Source organism: Mustelus asterias, chromosome 8 (assembly GCF_964213995.1).
Source record: "Mustelus asterias chromosome 8, sMusAst1.hap1.1, whole genome shotgun sequence".
In the NCBI taxonomy this organism is placed as follows: Eukaryota; Metazoa; Chordata; class Chondrichthyes; order Carcharhiniformes; family Triakidae; genus Mustelus; species Mustelus asterias.
Genome location: NC_135808.1, coordinates 127,882,592 through 127,896,503, shown reverse-complemented (window position 1 = coordinate 127,896,503; position 13,912 = coordinate 127,882,592). Strand labels below are relative to the sequence as shown.

The window sequence follows — 13,912 nt, the reverse complement described above, 5'->3', positions numbered from 1 at the left end:
GCATGGTGGTTAGCACTGCTGCCTCACAGCGCCAGGGACCCGGGTTCAATTCCAGCCTTGGGTCACTGTCTGTGTGGAGCCTGTACGTTCTGCCCGTGTCTGCGTGGGTTTCCTCCGGGTGCTCCGGTTTCCTCCCACACTCCAAAGATGTGCGGGTTATGTTGGTTAGCCATGGGAAATGTGTGGGGTTACAGGGATAGGGTGTAGGGGTGGGGAAGAGGGACTGGGTAAAATGCTCTGTCAGAGAGTCAGTGCAGCTTCGATGGACCGAATGGCCTCTTCTGCGCTGTAGGGAGTCTATGATTTACACCGAAGATAATCAGCAAAACTCTCCCCCAAAATTATTTCAATACTGAGGTCAGGTCTTCAATTCTGTTCACTATCCGGTAGTGGTGAGGACAGGAGTGCTCTGTAACGAACCTTCTGGCTTGGTGGAATAGGCCGTTGACAGGCAATGAGCGGAATGACAGTGTAGCTGAGGTACCCGGGAGGGGAGGGGGTGGAGGCATCCTTGGATATAAGCAGCTGCATCCCTTCAAAGGGTCGCAGTGTCTCCAGATTGGAGGGATGGGAGGTGGGGGTGGGGACGTACGTGAGGGGAACGGTGGGAAATGGAGGCGAAGAATAAAAGTACCATTTAAACATTTACCTGCCCAAAGGCAGAGGGATAAAGAAACCTTTTTTAATGTAGGGAGAGAGGATCAGTATCAAGGTGCTACACGTGTCAGTGATGTACCCACCTCAGCCGCAGAGACAAAAGAGTCCGTCGACGCGATGCTGGTGGTGTCCCTCAGGCAGAAGTCGTCAGTGTCTCTGACAGTGATGTCGGTCTCCCTATCTGTGTAAAAGTGAACAAGTAGCCCATTAGGTTGCATCTGAGCTGTGTTTAAGAGCCATTTACAGTAGCAAAGTGGAGCGAGTTAAACTGTCCTGATGGGGAGATGCCGATGTTGGACTGGGGTGGGCACAGTAAGAAGTCTCACAACACCTGGTTGAAGTCCAACAGGTTTATTTGGAACCACTAGCTTTCGGAGTGCTGCTCCTTCATCAAGTGAGTGAAGGTAGGTTCCCTGGTGAAGGCAAACCTGATGAAGGAGCAGCGCTCCAAAAGTTCGTGGTTCCAAATAAACCTGTTGGACTTTAACCTGGTGTTGTGAGACTTCTTACTGAGTTAAACTGCAGCACATTTCTTACGTTCACCGAGAACAGGAGGCCATTCAGCCCCTCACTCCTCTCCTGCCCTTCAGTTAGATCAGAGCTAGCTCGCACCGTAACTTGCATTTATATAACGGCTTCGAAGCCAATTGAAAAGAAACCCATCGATGTTTGGTTGCTAATTCTGATCGAACCTATTCCTCGGGGGTTTCATGGTATCTGCCACACCCTGTCAAAGACAGTCTTCTCCTGCCCCATCTCCAAGCTTTCTATAACTAACAAATGAAAGTCTTCAGAGATTAATAACTGGCCCGTGATGTGTTTTTCCCTCCCTGGAATTGTTCACGGAGGTTCATCTCTGGGCCAGTCCCGGGGGGTTGGCAACCCCAATTCACAGATGGGAATGGAGACAATTACCAAGAGGGTGGGGGATGGCGAGGGGTGAGGGGGGCTGGGGTTAGGGGGGGGGGGGGCGGCTAGGGGGTGGGGGGAGGCTACCCTGAGGTGAGGAGAAATTTCTTCACCCAGAGGGTGGTGAGTGTGTGGAATTCACACATTCACAGACTATAGTTGGGGCCAAAGCGTTGTGTGATTTCAAGAAGAAATTAGATATAGCTCTTGGCACCAAAGGGATCAAGGGATATGGGTGGGGGGGGGGGGGGGGGGGGCGGTGGTTGCGAGGGGGGGGATCAGGATAATGAATTTGATGATCAGCCATGATCAAAATGAATGGCAGAGCAAGCTCGAAGGGCTGAATGGCGTACGCCTGCTTCTAGTTTCTAAGTTTCTATCCTATCCCAAGAAGGTCCGTGTAATGTTTCCCCATTTAAAGGTGCTGAATGAACACAAGCTGTTGTCTTTGAATTTCGTTTGGTTGTCCGAAATGGCAGCCGAATGAATACAGATTAAAAATAGGAGTGGAAAGCATCACTTGGCAAAATCCGCCATTCTTCTGCAGTTACATCAACTCTGTGACCAGCTGAGGTTGGAGACTCTCCCACTTTCCAAAGGCAGGCACCTAATATTGTGACAGTTCAACCTCTTCTGCAATATTAGCAGCACGTAAACAGGAGGAGAATTTTCAATAGAAGCTTCTCCATTTGAAAGATCAGAATCATAATTCAAAGGCTACGAACATGCCCAGCCAGACATTGCAAGACAGAGACAATCTGCATTTCCATAGCGCCTTTCACAACTGCAGGATATTCCAAAAGGGTTTTGTAGCCAATTAAATGTAACTAGCAGGGTGCTGCAGGGGTCAGTCTTCGCACCTCAACTGTTTATAATCTATATAAACGATCTGCAGGCAGGGACAGAGTGTAACATAGCAAAACTTGCGGATGATACTAAAATAGGTGGGAACGCAGGCAGTGAAGAGGATATAAAGATTTTACAGATGGATACAGAAAAGCTAGGAGAAAGGGCCAAAATTTAGCAGATGGAGTTTAATGTGGATTTGAGACCAGGGAGAGATCAGCCATGATCTGATTGAATGGCGGAACAGCCTCGAAGAGCTGAATATGTCCACATCTGCTTCTAATTCCTTTTTCCTAAGTACTTTTTGAAATGTAGTCACTTTTTTTTTAATTCATCCGTGGGATATGGGCTTTGCTGGCTGGCCAGCATTTATTGCCCATCCCTAGTTGCCCTTGTCCAGAGGGCAGTTGAGGGTCAACCACATTGCTGTGGCTCTGGAGTCACAGGTAGGCCTGGCCGGGTAAGGAAGGCAGACTCCCTTCCCTAAAAGACATCAGTGAACCAGATGGGTTTTTCCGACAATGGCTTTCTGGTCATCAGTAGATTCTTAATTCCAGATTTTGTTTTATTGAATTCAAATTCCACCATTTGCCGTGACGGGATTCGAACCTGGGTCCCCAGAACATTAGTTGGATTCTGGATTAATAGTCTAGTGATAATACCACTAGGCCATCGCCTCCCCATGCAATGTAAGAGACAAAGCACCGAAATTGTGCATTGCAAGCCCCCACAAACAGCAATGACCTTAAAATGACCAAGTCCTTACAGTGATATTGGATGAGGAAGAAATATCAACCAGGGTTAAGCTCAAACTGTGGTCACTGTGGTATATGTAAAACAAACAGGAGCAATTCTGAACACAGCAGGATTCTGGCCTGAGATGGCCTGAATTTTGCACTGTGAACAACAAGGTTAATGGTGCTCATCTTGCTATGGAATAAATTGAGCAGAAGCTTCCAGACTCCACACAGGGCATAGTTAAACCTGGAGATTTAAAAATTGCTAACCCACTTTCTCTATAAGCTATGCTGTGACAGAACCTTGCAGACAGGTTAGGTATATAAGATGTTGAGAGGCATAGGTCGGGTGGACTCTCAGAGGCTTTTTCCCAGGGTGGAAATGGCTGCTACGAGAGGACACAAGTTTAAGGTGCTGGGGAAATGTTAGGGGGAAGTTTTTCACACAGAGGGTGGTGAGCGAGTGGAATCGGCTGCCGTCAGTGGTGGTGGAGGCAAACTCAATAGGGTCTTTTAACAGACACCTGGATGAGTACATGGGACTTAATAGGATGGAGGGTTATAGGTAGGCCTAAAAGGTAGGAATATGTTCGGCGCAACTTGTGGGGCCGAAGGGCCTGTGTTGTGCTGTAGTTTTTCTATGTTTCTATGTTTCCATATTGAAACACATATAATGACTTCTGGGGCTGAAATTTAATTTTACAATTATGGAGTCTCAGTCTGTTAAAATTTAATTATTGTTGCAGATCTGTTTAAAAAGTGAATTTTTAAACATTTTCTTTCTGTCTCTCTCTCTCTTTTCCCCTCCTCCCCACCCCCCCAGCCCAACACCCTTCTCTTAATTCCATCTTTCTTTCCCTCGCATTATTTTGATTTCTGGCCATGATTTAAAATTAATTTATATTTCCTGGTTTCAACTCGGCAGGCACCTCCACTTGATCACCCCGACACAAAGCTGGTGAGATATGATGACCACAGTTCTGGACTTGGGGGGAGGGTAGAGGGGGAGTGGGGGGGGGGGGGGGAGGAGGGAGGGGTGGCGGGGGGGTGGGGAGTGGGTGAGGGGGGGTGGCGGGGGGGGGGGGGGGCAGGGGGCCTCACATGCCAGGGACCCGGGTTCAATCATTCTGGCCTCGGGTCACTGTCTGTGCAGAGTCTGTACTTTCTCCCCATGTCTGCGTGGGTTTCCTCAGGGCGCTCTGATTTCCAGCCACAGTCCAAAGCTGTGCAGGTTAGCTGGATTGGTCATGCTAAATTGCCCCTTAGTGTCCCAAGATGTACCGGTTAGGTGGATTAACCATGGTAAATCTGTGGGGTGACTGGGATAGGGTGGGGGAAGTGGGTCTGGATAATGTAATCTGACTCAATGGGCTGAATGGCCTCCTTCTGCACTGTAGGGGTTCTATGATCTGAACAGGATGGCCTGTGGTCCCACACAGTTTTCAATTCTTCCTCTTGTTGCAGAGAGTACTCCATTTTCAAACACCCTCGCAGTTTCCTGCCTATCTCAGCAGCATCTAGCTCTCCCAGTGAAGAGTCACTGTCCAATATCGCTGCAGGCCCTCCTTGTTCCAGAAGCAGCTTCTTAAATGGCCATCGCCGGGGAGATTGTGACCGAGGTCCCACCGTGGTCACTTCCGGGTTCCCAACTGAGGATTGAGGCCAACTTCAGGTTCAAGAGTAAACCAGGATCATTTAGCTGGCATGTACCAGTGTGTAACATACTTCTATCTGATTGGTTGAAAAGTCACACTGCTGTTTGCCTTGATCACATGTCATTGTTTCTCCTGGTGAGAAAGTGGCCCTGTTTCGGACAGCCAATGACAGCAAGTTGCTGCTCAAATACCTAGGGGCAACTGTCAACAAGTCTAACAGCCATTCCTTTACCATGGACTACAAAATCCAGGCCAATCTCTTTCTGCTAATGTTTTTTTAAATTCATTCATCATGGGCATCGCTGGCTGACCAGCATTTATTGTCCATTTATTGGCCAGCATTTATGGACCGAGTGCAGTTAAGAGCCACATTACTGTCACTCTGGAGTCACATGTAGGCCAGACCAGGTAAGGACGGCAGATTTCCCTCCCTAAAGGACATTAGTGAACCAGATGGGTTTTTCCGGCAATCAACAATGGTTTCATGGTCATCAGTAGATTCTTAATTCCAGATATTTTTTAATTGAATTCAAATTCCACCATCTGCTGTGGTGGGATTCGAACCCAGGTTCCCAGAACATTAGCTGAGTTTCTAGATTAAAGGTCTAATGATAATACCACCAGGCCATCGCCTCCCCTAGGGGTTGAAGGGATAGTGAGAACTTAACAAAATTTCTTGAGCATACTGCTTTGAGAATACATCTTTCACATAGATGGGGCATAGATCAGCTAGATAGTCAATATCTTTTCCCAAAGGTGGGGAAGTCTAAAACTAGAGAGCATCGGTTTAAGGTGAGAGGGGAGAGATACAAAAGTGTCCAAAGGGGCAATGTTTTCACACAGAGGGTGGTGAGTGTCTGGAAAGAGCTGCCAGAGGTAGTAGTAGAGGTGGATACAATTTTGTCTTTTAAAAAGCACTTAGACAGTTACATGGGTAAGATGGGTATAGAGGGATATGGGCCAAATGCAATTGGAACTAGCTTAGGGGTTTTTAAAAAAAGGGCGGCATGGACAAGTTGGGCCAAAGGGCCTGTTTCCATGCTGTAAATCTCTATGACTCGATCTGACTTAATGGGCAAATAGGTGTTTAGCTAAATAACTCATTTGAAAGTTAGCACCTTTGACAATCCCTCAATAAAGTGTTAGCCAATAGTGAATGCCAATGTCCAAGATTGGGGCTTGAACCAAAATTGGCTGACGCGGAGGTGAGGCAGGCTACCACTCAATGCTGACTGTCTATGTCTGTGTATGAGAAGCAACATCTTGGATGATAGCAGCGGTGTCCAAGGAATTGTCACTCTTTAAGGGTGGAAAAATGAGAAAACCCAGCATGAAAAATTATGATCCATTCTTGAAACTGTCTTGAAAAGGTTGTGAACGAAGCCCAGTCCATCACACAAACCAGCCTCCCATCCACTGACTCTGTCTACACTTCCCACTGCCTCGGAAAAGCAGCTAGCATAATTAAGGACCCCATGCACCCCGGACATATTCTCTTCCGTCGGGAAAAAGTTACAAAAGTCTGAGGTCACGTACCAACCGACTCAAGAACAGCTTCTTCCCTGCTGCTGTCAGAATTTTGAATGGACTTACCTTGTATTAAGTTGATCTTTCTCTACACCCTAGCTATGACTGTAACACTACATTCTGCACTCTCTCCTTTCCTTCCCCATTGAATGGTATGCTTTTTCTGTATAGCGCGCAAGAAACAATACTTTTCACTGTATGTTAATACATGTGACAATAATAAATCAAATCAAAATATGATTGCTGCACAGGCCCAAACTGTCAGCTGCGACATGGTGCAATTGGCACCATTGCCACAGCAAATGGGTCATGAGTGGGCACTTACATACAGGATGGGACAGATGGCCTTTCCACTCCAGACTGGGAACCATATCAATGGATTCCTGGGTAAAAAGGTAATCAAACCATATGGAGATTGGATAAGTGGAGCGGAGGTAAATGATCAGCCATGATCGTGTAGAATGTCGGAGCAGGCTCGAGGGGCTGGAAGGCCTCATCCTACTCCTAAATCTATCTTTTTGGTATTTGGGAGAGCTCTCTGTGCATCAGCTGGTCTTCCAAAGTGTTTTGGAGGGTTTCAAAGTGCAGCGCTATTAAAATATTAGGGAGGATTTTGTTACTGATTCGGTTTCTCTTCCATTCCCATTTTCTCCTGTCCTGAAGGTGGCCACTTTTACAATGCAGAGGAAAGGTGTGATGACTTCAGCCAGGCTAAAGAGGTTGGCTTGCTAGACAATGAACTGTCCTAATTGATGGTTAAATCAGGGAGCCTCATGCTCCCGATTTAAAGCAGGTGTGTCAGACTCTCAGCCTGCATTCAGCAGAGAGCAACTGGAGAGCTGGCTGTGTACAGATGTACGGTGTAAATAAAGTAACTACATGATGGGACTTTTGCCTCCGTGTAGTTATTACAAAAGGTTACACTTGCTACAATTCCTTCGTACACACCCCCAAAATTAGAATGTTATTTCCAATGCATTCTTTTTTTAAAGTTCCTAGTCTTTATGTCTAGGGAGGCACAGTGGTTAGCACTACTGCCTCAGAGCGCCAGGGACCCGAGTTCAATCCCGGCCTCCGATGGCTGTCTGTGTGGAGGTTTAATGCCTCTCAAGCTATAAGCCGTTGGCAACAGACTAGTTCCAGGAATTATTAACTACAGAAACAGATGAAAGTCTGACCAATGCCAAGTCAGGGTGTGGAAAGGTTAATAGAGAGAGAGAGAGTCTTTGGCCAGGATTCTCCGACCTCGCTCGCGGTGAGGATTCTCCGCTCCCGCCGCAGTGAACGGGGATTTGACCGAGCGCCACGCTCTCCATCCTCACTGGCAGTGGCGGTGGGGACATTGGAGAATATCTCCGAGCTTCGTCTTCAGCTCTTTATTATCCACAAGGCCACTCACTAAGGTTCTGTGCTGTCGTCGTGCACCAACAGCAGAAAAATGTTGCCCACGGCAGCAGGGACCACACAACCAAGGCCCAGGCTATCTGATCACCCACTGCTCAGGTTTTAATCCCTCATCTCTGGTTATCGAGGGTCTCTGTCTCCCTGATTCACACCACTTGACGACTCGCAACAGTCGCTATCAGCTAACTGTGCTTTAAAAGAAATGAAACTCGCCCGCTGGAGGAGGACAATGGGCAGAGAGCCAAATCACTCAGTACGTTCATCAGCTCTTGTCCAAGTCCAGCAATCCTCCATGCTATTGGAGTAAGTGTGGTGGATAATGCAGCCTGCTCCAGCTGCCCAGATCCAGACATCATTGCAGTGAAACTGCTTCCTTCGGGAAGTTATCTTGGCCTTCTCTGATATATCTCCCCTACTGACGTCCAGATGATAGATTATGCTGGAACCTGCTTTCAGTGAGTTATGTCTCCTTTCACAACAGCCTCTCCTCCTCACAGCAAAGGTCTGACAGTTTTATTACATTTGAGACTCATTCCTTCGTCAGGCCCCTCCAGCCTGCGGAACTCCCTCCGTCATTCGTTCCTCCTAAAAACCTCAGCTTCTTAAAGCCCTGGATTTATATCCTTCGGCCGGCATCCCAAAACAGATGATCCAGTTATTCCCTCTAAGTCCGGCCACCGACCAGAAAGGCACCAGGATCGGTTGCACATCTGCACCTGGTTCACACGGCAGGGTGGCACAGTGGTTAGCACTGCTGCCTCACAGCATCAGGGACCTGGGGTTCGATTCCCAGCTTGGGTCACTGTCTGTGCGTTCTCCCCATGTCTGTGTGGGTTTCCTCCGGGTGCTCCGGTTTCCTCCCACAGTCCAAAGATGTGCGCTGCGACGATTGTAATTCCCGTGGTTAAAGATCCAATACTATTACAAAGAAGTGCAAGGATATCTCCCCAGTATCCTGGCCAATATTTATCCCTCAGAACCTAAAAACTGGTCACCATCACATTATCATTCCGAGAAGCTTATTGTGTGCAAATTGGCAGCGGTGTTTTTGGATTTACAACAGCTCAAAAAAGTTTGTCATTGACTGCAAAGAGCTTTAGGACTTCCTGAGGGTGCGAAGGATGCTACATAAATGGAAGTTTTTATTTCCTTCTGTTAATTAGATACAGATTTAGATATAGAATATAGAAACCTTACAGTGCAGAAGGAGGTCATTCAGTCCATTGAGTCTTCATCAACACCAATCCCACTCGGGCCCTATCCCCGTAACACCACATATTTACCCCGCTAATCCCTCTAACCTACGCATCCCGGGACACTAATGGGCAATTTAGCACGGCCAGTCCACCTAACCCGCACATCTTTGGAGTGCGGTAGGAAACCGGAGCACTCGGAGGAAACCCACGCAGGCACGGGGAGAACGTGCAAATCCCACACAGACAGCGACCCGAGGCCAGGAATTGAACTCGGGTCCCTGGAGCTGTGAGGCAGCTAGATGCTGATTAATGCTGGATTATAAATTCCACCGGGAATTGGAAAAGAACAGGAGAAAACTGACAAGGCGGCAGCTGGAAGCCTCATCACAGGCCACAAATAATAAACCTGAGTCAGTCTCTGCGGTCTCGCGCAGTGAGACCCGTGGGGTTTGCAGCCTACAGCCCGTCTACTGAGCTTAAACAGCAGGTGACAGGGAAGAATGCAAGGCAGGCAGCCAATACCTAAATATGGCTCCGTTAGTCCTCTCCCCCTCCATTCCCTGGAGACTGAGCTATGATACAATGCGAGCAGTCTGGTGAGTTGGGATCACTGCTGCCCTCTGCTGAGCTGTCAATGCTTTTCATCAATAAGCTGACAAAGAAAAGATAAGGAAAGAAAGTCTCCTTTCATTTATGTAGCACTTTTCACCACCTCAAGGACAGCAAAGTATTTTAATGACAATGCAGTAACACTGATAGAATCATGGTATCCCAACAGTGCAGAAGAAGGCCATCCGGCCCATCAAGCCTGTACCAACAATTCCATCCCGTAGCCCCACATATTTACCCTGACACTTAGGGGCCATTTAGCTTGACTAATCAACCTAACCCACACATCTTTGGACTGTGGGAGGAAACCGGAGCACCCGGAGGATGCAGACACAGGGAGAACGTGCAGACTCCGCACAGACAGCGACCCCAGGCCAGAATCAAATCCGGGTCCCTGGCGCTGCAAGGCAGAAGTGCTGACCACTGGGCCGCCATGCCATCCCTTGAAAATTGGGAATTCTCTCCCACAAGAAGCAACTGAAGCTGGGAGTCAATTGAAAATTTCCAAACCGTGATGGATAAATGATTGTTACAGAAGGAATGTCGAACCGGGTGAGTGGAGTCGAGACACAAATCAGCCACGATCCGAATGATTGGCTGAAGATGCTGAATGGTCTGCTTTTGTTCCTATGCAGCCAATTTGCACACAGCAAGATCCCACCGTGATTACTAAATGTGCAGCATGGTGGCACATGGTTAGCACTGCTGCTTCATAGCGCCAGGGACCCGGGTTCGATTCCCGGTTTGGGTCACTGTGTGGAGTCTGAACGTTCTCCCCGTGTCTGCGTGGGTTTCCTCCGGGTGCTCCGGTTTCCTTCCACAGTCCGAAAGACGTGCTGGTTAGGTGCATTGACCGTGATAAATTCTCCCTCAGTGTACCCCAACCGCCGGAGTGTGGCTACTAGGGGATTTCTCAGTAACTTCATTGCAGTGTTAACCTAAGCTGACTTGTGACAATAAATAAACTTTAAAAATGATCGCATCATCTGCTTTGACTAAACATTATTGACAAAACATTCGGGGGAATTCTCCAGCCGTTCATGTTCATGGGGTTCTCCAGTCCCGCAGGCAGCGCACCCTCCCGCGGGTTTCGCAATGGTGTGGGGTGACATCAGTGGGAAATCCCATTGACAGCGGCGGGACCAGAGGATCCAGCCACCAGCAAGCCGCATGCCACCTCCCACCGTCAAGGATCACATGGCTGGGAGGCTGGAGATGTCCCTCAATTAACTCTGTTTCTCTCTCCGTAGATGCTGCGTGATCAAACGAGCATTGCGAACATTTCAGATTTCCACCTCCTGCAGTATTTTGCTTTAAGGCATTTACATCAGTGTTTGTTGAGGGATGAATGTTGGCCAGGGTCCCGGGAAGGACATCCCTGATCCTTTCAGTAGCGCTGTGAGATAGTTCACCTGAAAGGGCAGACAGGGCCTGGGTAATGAGTCTCACCAGCAGGGCAGCATCTCTGACAGTGCAGCACTCCCTCAACATGGCAGCAAAGGCTAGTGACAAACATGGCTAGGTCAGGGACCACACCCAGTCTGAACTGCAGCCTACGGGTGAGGAGGCGGAACAACACAAGGCAATCCACCAAAGGCTGGAGAATTGGCTTGGAGGAGTTACTGGCCCTGAAGGGAGAGAGTAGGTGCATTCAATTATCAAGTAAAAATGCAACTTGTAAATGACAATTTTTAAAAATTCATTCGTGGGACATGGGTGTCGCTGGCCAGCATTTATTGTCCATCCCTAGTTGCCCTTGAGAAGGTGGTGGTGAGCTGCCTTCTTGAATCGCTGCAGTCCACGTGCTGTGGGTTGACCCACAATGCCATTAGGGAGGGAATTCCAGGATTTTGACCCAGCGACTGTGACAGAACGGTGATATATTTCCAAGTCAGGATGGAGAGTGGCTTGGAAGGGAACTCGCAGGTGGTGGTGTTCCCATGTATCTGCTGCCCTTGTCCTTCTAGATGGAAGTGGTCGTGGGTTTGGAAGGTGCTGTCTAAGGATCTTTGGTGAATTGCTGCAGTGCATCTTGTAGATAGTACACACTGCTGCTACTGAGCGTCGGTGGTGGAGGGAGCAGATGTTTGTAGGTGTGGTGCCAATCAAGCGGGGCTGCTTTGTCCTGGATGGTGTCAAGCTTCTTGAGTGTTGTTGGAGCTGCACCCACCCAGGCAAGTGGGGAATATTCCATCACACTCCTGACTTGTGCCTTGTAGATGGTGGGTAGGCTTTGGGGAGTCAGGAGTTGAGTTACTCTCCGCAGTATTCCTAGCCTCTAACCTGCTCTTGTAGTCACTGTGTTTATGGGGCAAACATGATGTGGAGATGCCGGCGTTGGACTGGGCTAAACACAGTAAGAAGTTTAACAACACCAGGTTAAAGTCCAACAGGTTTATTTGGTAGCAAAAGCCACAAGCTTTCGGAGCCTTAAGCCCCTTCTTCAGGTGAGCGGGAATTCTGTTCACAAACAGGGCATATAAAGACACAAACTCAATTTACAGAATAATGGTTGGAATGCGAATACTTACAGCTAATCAAGTCTTTAAGATACAAACAATGTGAGTGGAGAGAGCATTAAGACAGGTTAAAGAGATGTGTATTGTCTCCAGACAGGACAGCCAGTGAGACTCTGCAGGTCCAGGCAAGCTGTGGGGGTTACAGATAGTGTGACATGAACCCAACATCCCGGTTGAGGCCGTCCTCATGTGTGCGGAACTTAGCTATCAGTTTCTGCTCAGCGACTCTGCGCCATCGTGTGTCGTGAAGGCCGCCTTGGAGAACGCTTACCCGAAGATCAGAGGCCGAATGACCGGTCCCTGGCGCTGTGAGGCAGCAGTGTTAACCACTGTGCCTGCACTCTCTGATATACACACACTAACTGCCAGCCCTTTTGTGGTTCCCTATCTCTCTTTGTGTCTTTGGACCCCTGTCTTTAGTTCACTAAACTATTAGCACCTTGGTAATCCATTTCTTCACATCAAGAGTTGTAAAGCATAATTAAAAATGCTGTCCACAAACTGGGCCCGAGACTTACCGGCATCCATCTCGCAAAAAAAAAACTTTAAATTAAACTTGACCCAGGTTTCACCTTTCTTAACACACAAATACAAAATATAACTTAAACTTAAAGCTATATACATTGTTCCAAACACCAGCGATACGCACATCCCGTGAATGAATAAGGGAAAGTGGTGGACTGGACAGGAATGTATTAGAATGGTGCTTTAGTACTTTTTCAATTGCACAGTCAAGCAGTGGATTATACTGATGTGAAGTTGAGCCTATGAAGGGTGGTCCCTTTAAAAGCTAGTTTTGTGTTCAGTGCCTGAATGTTTAAAATACAGAGTACATAGATTGCAACATTTGTAACAAGGACCAAGCATCAGGGTTGCCTTGGTAACAGGCTTTGCAGGCTTTTGTATTTTGATAGCCTATCAGTTTAAGGAAGACACTCAGCGATCAGAACCCCAATCAAATTTGAATTTGCTGTTGTTGACAGCCTCAGACCAATCCTGGTGTAGGAAAATGGATAGGTCACAAAGATAAGTGGAAAAGTGAATCGTGTGGAGGACGGAGAAGATCTGCAGAGAGATTTGGACAGGCTGAGTGAGTGAGCGAGGATATGGCAAATGGAGTATAACGTTGAGAAATGCGAGGTTATACACTTTGGAGGAAATAATAACAAATGGGATTACTATCTCAATGGAAACAAATTAAAACATGCTACCGTGCAAAGGGACCTGGGGGTCCTTGTGCATGAGACGCAAAAGCCCAGTCTGCAGGTACAACAGGTGATCAAGAAGGCAAATGGGATGTTGGCCTATATTGCGAGGGGGATAGAATATAAAAGCAGGGATGTCTTGATGCACCTGTACAGGGCATTGGTGAGGCCGCAGCTGGAATACTGTGTGCAGTATTGGTCCCCTTATATGAGGAAGGATATATTGGCACTGGAGGGAGTGCAGAGAAGGTTCACCAGGTTGATACCGGAGATGAGGGGTTTGGATTATGAGGAGAGGCTGAGGAGATTGGGTTTGTACTCGTTGGAGTTTAGAAGGATGAGGGGGGATCTTATGGAGACTTATAAGATAATGCGGGGGCTGGATAGGGTGGAGGCGGAGAGATTCTTTCCACTTAGTAAGGAAGTTAAAACTAGAGGACACAGCCTCAAAATAAAGGGGGGTCGGTTTAAGACAGAGTTGAGGAGGAACTTCTTCTCCCAGAGGGTGGTGAATCTCTGGAATTCTCTGCCCACTGAGGTGGTGGAGGCTACCTCGCTGAATATGTTTAAAGCGCGGATGGATGGATTCCTGATCGGTAAGGGAATTAAGGGTTATGGGGATCAGGCGGGTAAGTGGTACTGATCCAC

General features: G+C 47.9%; 1 protein-coding gene across 2 annotated transcripts in view; it reads right to left on the bottom strand.

Annotated features, from left to right (window-relative positions):
* Nucleotides 1-13,912, bottom strand: part of miga1 (mitoguardin 1) — a 121,341-nt gene that overhangs the window by 66,014 nt on the left and 41,415 nt on the right. For both annotated transcript variants that reach the window (XM_078218967.1, XM_078218966.1), the window contains exon 7: nt 741-838. In XM_078218967.1, the coding sequence (XP_078075093.1) occupies nt 741-838 (98 nt within the window). The remainder of the gene's footprint in view (nt 1-740; nt 839-13,912) is intronic.